This window comes from Seriola dumerili, unplaced genomic scaffold, assembly GCF_002260705.1.
Source record: "Seriola dumerili isolate Sdu_G_001 unplaced genomic scaffold, Sdu_1.0 BDQW01000478.1, whole genome shotgun sequence".
Taxonomy (NCBI): Eukaryota; Metazoa; Chordata; class Actinopteri; order Carangiformes; family Carangidae; genus Seriola; species Seriola dumerili.
Window position 1 is genome coordinate 6,154,744 of NW_019174733.1, and position 10,702 is coordinate 6,165,445.

General features: G+C 43.4%; 1 protein-coding gene across 1 annotated transcript in view; it reads left to right on the plus strand.

Moving 5' to 3' along the window:
* The window catches only part of arid5b (AT-rich interaction domain 5B), an 85,424-nt gene extending 77,716 nt beyond the window's left edge, over positions 1-7,708 (plus strand). The window contains exons 9-10 of the mRNA XM_022763545.1: positions 3,131-3,341; positions 3,535-7,708. Coding sequence (XP_022619266.1) covers positions 3,131-3,341; positions 3,535-5,559 — 2,236 coding nt within the window. The 3' untranslated portion in view covers positions 5,560-7,708. The remainder of the gene's footprint in view (positions 1-3,130; positions 3,342-3,534) is intronic.
* Positions 7,709-10,702: the final 2,994 nt, after the last annotated feature.

Genomic DNA, 10,702 nt, shown 5'->3' on the forward strand with positions numbered 1-10,702 from the left:
TTTTTTTTTCTTACACATGAAGCAGCTCTTGTGATCTTAACACAACACCAGCTAAAATTAATTTCAGCACGGACGGGAGGGAAATTGTTGAAATGGAACAGCCTGCAGGCTTTTTCCACTTATTTGGTGACTTAGGCATTTCTTGGATTTGAGCACTCTGCTTGTTCCTGTAACACAAAACTCAGATGAGAGCAGCACATTGCTGGTAAAGTCACCTTGTTTTTGCCAAGTTTTTTTGGGGGGAGGTGCTTTGTGTGCAATCTGTTATTTCAAAGGCATAGACATGCTCAGCTGATATTTGTGGTTTGATGAATTTCCCTGTTATTGCTTCTAAGATCAGTCAGATATCAGATAAAATGCATGTTGCATCTATAAACAATCATTTCTTTTGGTTCAATTACATGAGGCACCTTCTATCTCTTCCTATTCAACGTTTAATCTCTTCACCGCATATTTTAGTTGCTTGTTATCAACATGGAAAACGGCTGCTTAAACAAAAGCCCGGTGATAAATTGGCATGAGAGGAAGTTAAGTATTTATTGACCTCATAAAAATGTTGCCTCTCCTGCCTTAATGAAATTTTTTTCCTGGAATCTCTCAGTGCCGCACACGCCCCCTAGTGGCTCAAATTATTAACTACACCTGGCTTTCTCTCAACTAATGCAGTGGCTGCCAAGCTCAGCCCCTTCCTTGGAGGAAATTGCTACTTATATAAGTGGTATTGTATTATGAGTGCTATATTACATGATCATGACTAAGTTTTTTTTTATAACCATACACTTAACTATGGATAAATGAATGACAGCCCTGTAGCCTGGACTGTCTTTGTTTATCAGCCATTTGTGGAGATTTGCATAAAACTGTAAAAGGTGTGTGGTGGAGAAAGAATTAATCACACCATTTAATGGGCTACAGTTTTGGTAAGTCATCTTGTATTCATTAAATATAACAAAGCAAGTAATTGTGACAATGTCGGGAACTTCCTGTGACTGTTTTTTTTTTCGGTTTCCTGACTAACACAGCATCTTAGACTTTGCATTTGGAACTATTTAAGGCTCCAGTAATTTCCCGGGCTCAGCTCTTACATTATCCCGGCCTGTGACTCTCCACCCCCCACCCCATATTGACATTCCATAAAGTTGACCCTGGCCAAGGCAGCCATCTCTTTCCCACAGATCACTGTGATAGTCAACAGTGCTCCCTGGTATACTGTATAAATATGCCACTTTTCAAGCCCTTTGATCACTGTTAGTAGAGCTGGACATTTGTACATGTTGAATACACATGTATTAGCCTGAAGAAATCATATCCACTTTTTTTATAATGGTGAAACATTTATTCTACCTCCTTTTTTCTGAGCAATAATGCCTAATTATTCTGAGATCCTAAATATAGAAAGCCTGAGAACCACTTCCCTACTTGTAATAAATACCACTGCTGCTGTTTTAAAGTTTAAAAGACTGCGTGTTTTTTTTCTCCGTTTTCTAGGATTCTTCATTCCCTCATTCAGAATCATTGGTGCTCTTCATTAACATGTCATTATCCCCTCTTTCACTCCATCTCTCCCTCCGTTTCTTTTTCCTTTTGCTCTCTTTCCCTCCCCTCTTCTCTTTCACAACCCCTTTGCTCTCCGTCTTTCCAATAAGTCACATTTAATAGTACATTTCCTTTCTTGGCCTGGGGCCTGGTGCCAGACCAGCTGTATGAAATGTAGTTTCACCGCTTTCCCTGCCAGCACTTTTGTTCAGAGGAAAAATAACAAAAAAATCCCACAGAGCCTCTTGAACTCTCTGAGGCTTTTTTTTCTTCCTTTTGAAGAGGAGGCGAAACAGCTCTTGATTCATTGTTTGTTTTACCGCCATGTCCCTTAAAAGGAATAGTGCAACCGTCTCTTGTCGTTTCACGAGAAGAACTTATTTTTTCTCATGACTGAGAAAGTCATGTTTCTGTCTGGCTTTTATGGATTGTTATTGTAAAAAACCTGACAGAGGAGCTGGAGAGATTTTCAGAGGAGCTTATTGAAGTTAGAGTGTCGTAGTTTTTCAGTTGTCTTGGTTTCCTCTTCCACAACGTTTCTTATTTCTGGTCTAATGCCAATTTCCATTTTCTTTTCTGAGCAATAAAAGTCTAAAAGTTTCCCTCGCTGGTTTCTTCATGTCATTATTTTACACATGGGTATTGTTATGTTATCCAGATCTTAATGTTCCCATTAGTTATGACATCAGATACGGAAAATTGACTTGGGAAATATTCAGGAGAGAAATAACAGAAGTCAAAAATAGTTGACTAGTTTTTTTACAGAATGTTCTCTGTCACTTAGTATGGACTTAATTGAGCTGGAGCATATGCAGCTATCCTGCATTTAATCATGTCACCTGCACAGTGTGTCACAAACTGAAGCTGTTACTGTTACCATTTAAAATGTTTTATAACTGTAATCACTTTAAGAGCTTCCGTGATTATTCATATTAGTATATTAAATTAGATATCGTGAGCAATGAGGTTCCTTTAAAACACTTTGATTTCAATTCTTCCAGACATTTTCCTCCTTTTTATTCCCAGTCATATTAGTAGTTTTGCACACACACACCCCCCCCCACACACACACACACACACACATTCTTCTCTCTCAAGGTTAAACTAATACCTAATGTGATCTGTCTCAGCAGGAGATAACTGGTTTTTCACAGTTTTCTCTCTCTCTCTCTCACACACACACACACACACACACACACACACACACACACTCTGGCACCCATCTGAACCTGGATTTCCCCTAACCTAGTTTAATTACAATAGGATTGTTAGTGCTTGCCAGGTATTAAAACAAGGAGGTTAAAGCAGCGTATTTGATACACTGCATGCCTGTGGCAAAGCTGCAGCTCATTCTGTTTTTGGTATTAACAAACAAAATACTTGAGCGGTTTATTGAACGTTAATGTTCGCTTTTTGGTGTGGGCACTGACAAAGCAAGGTGGTTTGCTGAAAAATGCCTTTCCTCCACTACATATTTATATTTGTGTGATGAACCAAAATATAGATAAACAGTTGTTCCTCTTTAAGCGTGATGTGACATAACGTGATCATACCATAGACTCATCTGCATTCCTGTGTCTGCATTCTTCCCCAGGCTCCTCCTTCCTTACGAGAGGCACATTAAAGGTGAGCAGGACAAACCCCTCCCCTTGGCCAAACCCAGGAAGCAGGAGGGCAGCCAAGAGAAGGCCTCAGGAGCCAAAGCCAAAGGAGCGGGGGCCAAGAAATTGAAAGGCCCCAGCAATCCCAAGCTGGGGAGTAAAAAGGACAGAGGGGAGGCAGTGAAAGGCCAAGAACAATCACAGGTCAGTCACAGGCATCTCCCAACTGCTGCCTCATCAGAATTCCTTCATACTCTAAATCTGTTTCATTTTCACCCGTCTGTGCTTTCTCATCAATAACCTCACTACTCTGTCTTGAATTCCCGTTGTCTTTGAAATTGGCAAATAATAAGAAAATATTGACAGTGACTGTAACAACTATTTCTTTTGCATCCAGGACTCCAAGAGGAAAGAGGAGGATCATGAACTGTCCACAGCTGTAAAACAGGAAGTATCTCTGAGCGATGAACCCATTATAATAGAGGAGGAAGAGTTACAATTTACCCTGAAGAAAGAGGAGTCTTTGGCAGTGGAGCAGCAGTCTTCACTGGGCCCCAAAGAGCCAGACTGCAGAGCCCCACATGCTGGCCTACCCCTCCACACGGGGTCTGGTCCCCAGCCTGAATGGAGGCAAATCAGTGAGGCCCTCCAGGCCAAACTGACCTGTGAACAGCAAACTGAAGGGCATTTTATTCCTAAAAACCCCTACCTGCCTCACCGTTGGGATCAGAACAAACCTGCTGGACATGTTGCTCTGCCTGAGTCCTCCTCCAGGGTCAAAGACTCCATAGAAAGTCACGGTGGGAGAGTGGGGAAGGTGTTACCAATGTGTAAGCAAGCAGACAGACAGTGTATAGACTTGAGCACAGATTCCTTCCCCGAGAAAGAAGACTATGGGGTCATTAAGAAGGAGTCTTCCCAAGGCCCTGCACAGACGGCTGCCTACTGCAAAGCCAGTCAGGGGGTCATGTCGCCTTTGGCCAAAAAGAAGCTCCTCTCGCAAGTGTGTGAGTCCAACCCTTTCTCCTTTACTTCTCCTTCTCTTCAGCCTCCGCCTTCCACAGCTGCTTCCTCGCTCCCTGTCATATCAGTGGCTGAAAGGGAGATGGAGAAGAGGAAGGGTGAGGAGGAGGTGGGAGGACAGAGGCAGGGGTGTGTGTCAGACAGCATCCCTGAGGTAGCGCCCATATTCAGACCATCAGTCATTCAGCATGCCCAGAGCAGCAAGCCTCTCCAACAAACCACCAGTGGCCCAACAGAGAGGAGCGCTGCCGGGGAGCTTTCAGAGACTTACAGCTGCCGGACGAGCCATCACCTTCAGCCTCAAGTCAATCCACCATGGCAGCCCTATCTCCCCCGAACCCATGCCCCGGACAGTGTGGAGAAGGCCGGGGAGAAGCTTCTCCAAGGCCCAGCTGCTCAGCCCCGGAGCTACGCAGGTGACTGCTACTCCTCCCCTCACCTCCACAGTCTGTACAGGCAAACTGAGAACTGCCTGAGCCAGGAAAGGATGGTCAGCTTTGCCAACGGAGAGCGGAGAGAGCACTACACCAGGGACCGTGAGGGCAGCCAGAGCTTTGTCTGTGGTGGTCTGGAGCAAGAGGGCTTGGCCTACAGATCTCACTACAGTGACAGGACTCAAACACACAGAGAGAGCAGAGAGGCAGATGATGAGCCCAGAGACTTCACAATTTCTAAACCTCTCTCTCAGAGGGTGTCCTCCTTCTCCAAGCCCTCCTTCTGCAGTCTCCCCTATCCCATCATGCACCAGGGTTTGGATTCTCACCCTAAGGCATGCAGAGTTCCCCCTATGACCATCTCTCCTCCCAAACAGAGCTCAGCAGAGTCGTCGCAACCATTTCCCAGCCCCAAAGCTTCAAGTGATTCGTCCCTCACCATCCCCATTCGACCCAGCAAGCGGAGCCTAGTGGAGCCCGATAACGAGGAAGTCCCAGAGAGGAAAGTTCGTGTCGTGACGCCAATCCACCCTGCCGGCTCAATCCGACGCAGTGACCCAGAAGAGCTGAAACCAGCTGAGCCAGCCCACGCCGTTCACCTCAACAACCATCTCCCCGAGGGCCACCCTACAACCACCTTCCCCCCACCCCACGCCGCACACCTCTACACTGGCATTTACCCGCCTGGCAGCCTGGTCTCACCGGGAGCTCAGGACGGGCTCCAGCAGCACCCAGGTCTGCAGTACCTGAAGAGCCAGTCGGCAGTTTCTCCCCTCGTTCCCCCGTTAGCCTTCCACCCCATGATGCTCCACAGGCAGCTGCTGGCCTCCAGCCCCAGCCCACACCACTTCTACAGGCATCCAGGTGGGGCAGCACTGTATGGGGACCTGTTGCACCACCTGTACCCTCTCTCCACCCTCCCACCACCTCAGCTGTCCTCGGTACACCCCAGCACCAGACTGTGAGGGAGGGAGGACGGTTTGTTTCTCCCTCTCTTTCCTCATCCGCAGAAACTTTTTCAGCTTGTCTCTTGTCTTTCTGTCTCTCTTTGCTCGGGGATTGTGGCTCAGTCGAAGGAAAACACTGATCATAAAACTTTGGCTGATTACAAACTGATAAACTCATCAGTCAGGCAGACTGAAAATTCCATTTTCTTTTTTTTTTTATTTGTGTATGCATTTGTTTATATACTTTGCACTGTTCTTTATTTTTTATCACCACTTACTGTATCTTTTTTTTTTTTGTTGTATCCTTATTTGCACAATGCTCATTTGTATGTGCTCACAAATCAGTTTGTCGCTCTCAGTCACCATGAGTCAGGTTGTTGCTCTGGATGTGTGAAAAGTGGAGGGCAACAGAGAAAAGCCATTTGTTTACTGCGTCTGAGGGCTAAACTTTGTTGCTTAAAAACACTACAAGTAACATGACAACGTAAATGCAATTCTTTATATAAGTAGAGGTGCGATCACCGTGGCAAACGATGCTCAACAGTTGTTTTAGCGCATTATTACACTTTAGGCAGCCAGTGGTGTTGTGTCTGTTTACATGTATCCATGTAAACAGGACTCCCTGGAATAGACATTAACACTCACTGTGGTGCTGCGTCACATGAAATGATTTCATCATTCAGAGGTGCTGTGTATGACAGATGTACTGTAGACTCACTTTTTACTCACTTCAGGTCTTTATTTGTTATGTTTTCAGTTCAGATACAGCATAGCAGTTGTCAGGTTGGATGTGTTGACAAATCACCAGTTCTAAATTGAAAGTCATTTGACCCCAAAAACCCCTTGTGATGAGTAGACTGTAGCAGCTTGTTTTTGTCTGTAGGACCAGCATAATGAAACAGCCGTCTGCTGTGGAATGCTCACCACAAGAAATCAGCATTTCATCTTTTTGTTCTTGACTTGAAAATCTTTTTTTTTTTCTTTTTTTTTTTTTTTTTGGTGAACAAGCTCTTTAATTCAATACGCTGAAAAGACTCACTGTATGATTTAACAGGAATGTTGTCACTTAGGATATTATTGCTTTGCAAATATCTGTGCCTTTCGCAGTCTTGGATTAGAGTTAGCACTACAGTTGTTAAGGTTTATCTTCTGTAGCAGGGTAGGAATATTAATATTACTGTCACTCTTGTCTGAAATGCAGCACACAGACATTCATACAAAAACTATATGGCACACTTGGCTATCAGACACCAGACTTGATTGGTAAGGCACAAAATGTAAAGATACGCATTAACCTGATGGTTAGTATTTGTGCTTAAATTAATCTATTTACTTAGCTTAACTGTGTCGGGCAGTCAGTTATAGAAGAACCTCAAAAGATTTACTGATAGTTGATATTGACACAGGTCGGTGTCTGGCATCCGCAGGGCATGTGTGCTGTATGTGTTTTCTAGCAGTGATGAAAAGGTACCAGACTCCATAAAGTATGCCTACCATGCTCCATAGCCTGAGGTAGCAAGACGACACCTGCTCTGGCTTTTACAACCACTATAATTGCAATCCAGGATAGTCGAAATACACAGTGAACATGTCTGGTGTTTCAAAAGAAGAAGAAAAAAAAGCTGTAAATGTCTATGTGTAAAGTTTTACTGAATACTTAGATAAAGACATTCATTTCTGATTAAGTACTGTACATTGCTGTGTGTAGGTAAAACTGGCATTAGTGCTGGCTCCTGTACAGAACATTCATACGGGATCAATTCATGACAACCCCTCTCTCTTGTCTTATTTTCTGTGTAAATAGCACTGTAGATAGTACCGCGTGGTTGTTATCATATAAACTGTTATAATCTGTAAATAGTATTAAAAAAAAAAACAGTATAAAAGTCGGTTACACAATCTAGCTGTGTCCTTGTTTGCTCTGTTTCAAGGTCACCGTGATCATGTTAGATTTAAACAAACACTACAATTTAAGAATTAGGATACTCTTTTTATTTGTTGTCGTTTCACTTTTTTTTTCCACGTTGTTTCCATTAATGTGCATCCTGAAAGTGTTTTTGATACAGTAGCCATCTGTTTACCAATCACCCAGCTGGCGAGCAAGACAAAAAAATAAAGACATTTTGTATATGACCTCCTGTATATTTAATTAAAATATTTTACTATCTATACGTTTCCTCGGTTGTGTTCTTTAACTGAACTGCAGATAAAAAGCGAGGGCTGAATAAACTGATATTTAATGCCAGTGTACTAAGGCCAATGTAATGTTCTTCTTTCCTGAGTAAATGCAGTGTGAATGGGGTTTTATTATTGTAATACCATTATCTGGCTATGAGATTCCATCCGCCTTAATCTTCACAACAGGCTACTTCTGGGCTCAAAGCCAGTGTAGCCTCTCCAGTATTTGCTGCAGTCAGAAAAATGTGCTGGTGCATGTATCTCTATGGGCTGCAATAAAAGCTATGCTTTGACTTTTATTGCCACCCCCTGGTAAACCTTTACCATGAAAAATATTCAGTAATACTTCCAAGCTCAGCAAAAATAAAGCAGCCTCACCAGGGTAGAATGTAGGCCGTTTTATTGCAGATCAGCAATAATAAAAAATACAGTTTGCTTCCAAGACAACAGCGAACAGAGAGTAAGGAGAAAATTGCACTTTTTGAGGAACAAAAATTACTACAGTATATTTTACATTGCACTAGACACAAATTATACTGCACAAGAGACAAGACTAATATAAAGTATCACTACTTACGAGTACATAACAGTTCCACTTAAAGTCTAAATAATTAATGTGCTGAAAGTAAAACTGAGTAGACATGGAAGTATAATGCCATAAAGAAGTTAGTACAGAACACTTAATCAAACAATACGAAAATAAACCCTACAAATTACTGCTGGTACCATTATGGCTGCTGTGTAATTCAATGAGAAATGAGAAGACATTTTTAAAACGCATCATAAATGAATATAAATTTGGCTCATTAGTTTAGCTAAGATCAAAGTGAGGATGTTCAGACTTAAGTCATAAACACATTACATTACAGAGGCAACTTATCCTACACTGGTTGTATTAAAATTAGTCACGAGGGCTGCACAGTTCATCGTTCAAAAATAATAAACAGGAATGTTGGACCAGAAAGAAAGCAAGAAAACTTACTAAAAAGGCTGAGATGCAGGATGTGCAATATAGTTACGTTACCCTGTAAGCGAGAGAGAAAGAGGAGTGACCTAAAGAGCGAGTGTGTCCGGTCCCATGGCCGCGGGAAGCAGGTGTAGCACCCCCTAGTGGCGAAAGGATCATTTTTATAGTGTTGACACGACTTGTACTACTGTGCCTTAGAGTGACTTAATTCTTACCTAAAACCTAACCATTCTCACTCCTCAACCAATCCAACCAACAAAGGCAACGATCACTAGCCATTCAGAGGCAGAGTAGGGCGGGTCATGTCAACTCTATGGTAGGATTCCTAAATTTGCGTGCTGTTGCTGCTGTAGCACTGGCAGCTAAGTGAAGGGCCCAATCCCAATGTCCACCCTCACAGACTTGGAGGCGCGTTCCCGGTAAATTCTGTGAGTGCTCTCCAACAGACATTTTGAGCCCTTTAAGCACACTTTCAGTAAGTCTTTCTGCAGACTTTGCCTGAGGGAATTACACAAAGTTGATAGCGTTTTGACGTTAAACACGGGGTTACCATGGTTACCAGGGGTCGCCCGGAAGCGTAAACGCCGGCCGACAACGGCCATAAAACGCAAACATGGAGAGAAGGGAGGGAATAAAAATGAACAATCAAAAGTCCCAAACCTACAGTTGAATGTAAATGTTTTGGCATGATCAAGGTAACGTAATGTAAATGCAGTCCCATTCCTCTTTATACCATTTTGAGCCCTTGCAGCCTCTGGCACTCAATCACTCACCAGGTGATATCAATTAAGTCTGTGAGGGTTCAGGGTTTAGGGGGGACATTGGGATTGGGCCAAGGATTAATTCATAATGGTGCAAAATGCATTTTAGATTTTTTGGGCAAACCACCATCTAAAAAGGAGTCCAGTTGAAGTCCAGCCTGCCCAGGACAGCAGCACGACCAGCACTCCATCGCTTTCGTTTGGTTTTACTTTTGTGTCCGAGACGGAGACCGCAGCCGACAGCACCGACCGGAGAATGAGCCGCCGCCACTGAGGGGCCTGCTACTACCAGGTGTCTGGCTAGGACCGACTTGGCGGCATTTGAGGAGCTTTTCCAGCCATCTAACTTCAATTTTCCTGCCTTACACCAACTTGGTTCGCCTTCAGGTTTTTCACTACACCTGGTGGAATACTGGTCTGCGCCTGCCCATCTCTGTGGCCTCATCCAGCCGACCTTCTCCACCTTGCTTCACTTGAAAACATTGCCATCAACACCGTGACCCAGAAGAGACTAACTCACCTCTCCATGATGCATGTCCACAGTGACATTTTGAACTCATTGGACATCCATGCCCCATCCACACCCAACGCCCAAGCGCAAGGCCACCTTTGGATCATTGTAACTACTGGGGCGCACTGTCTGCAGCTCAAGGTAAGATATTTAGTTAATTATAAGCTGCCGCCGAGCAGTTTAACAGTCCATTGTCAATACATCTCATTACGCTGATATACATTTGCTGAAAAATGTGCATATTTGGATATGGCCTTGTGTGCTGTGCGCAAAGAGCTTCTGGACGTGTATTGCAAAGCCATGGCATTATTGTTTTATAGACCTTGTTGTTGTTTGGTCTATTTTATAGTAGCATTGTTGTGGGGCTATGTTGTATTTGTATGGAGAGACACCGAATATGAATTTTTTACTAAATAAGCTCCAACATATATTTGTAAAAAATGCTCCTCCTACTACAGCACCCCCAACTTAAAACAAATTCCCGCGGCCCTGAAGTGTCCCATTTTGCTGCCTCTCTCCCTGATTGATTCCAGATCTATTTACAGCCAGAAAAAGCAGCAGGATAAGAAACTGAACTCATTGACGTGCTCTGTCTGTCGACCCCCTCAGCGTTTAAATCACAGCAGCTCCTACACACAACAAACAGCTTCATTACAATCAGCTGTGTGTGCGCACCAGTTGCAAGCATCGGCTATATACGTTAAACTGTGACAGGCAAATTAAATTAAGTACTAATTTAATACT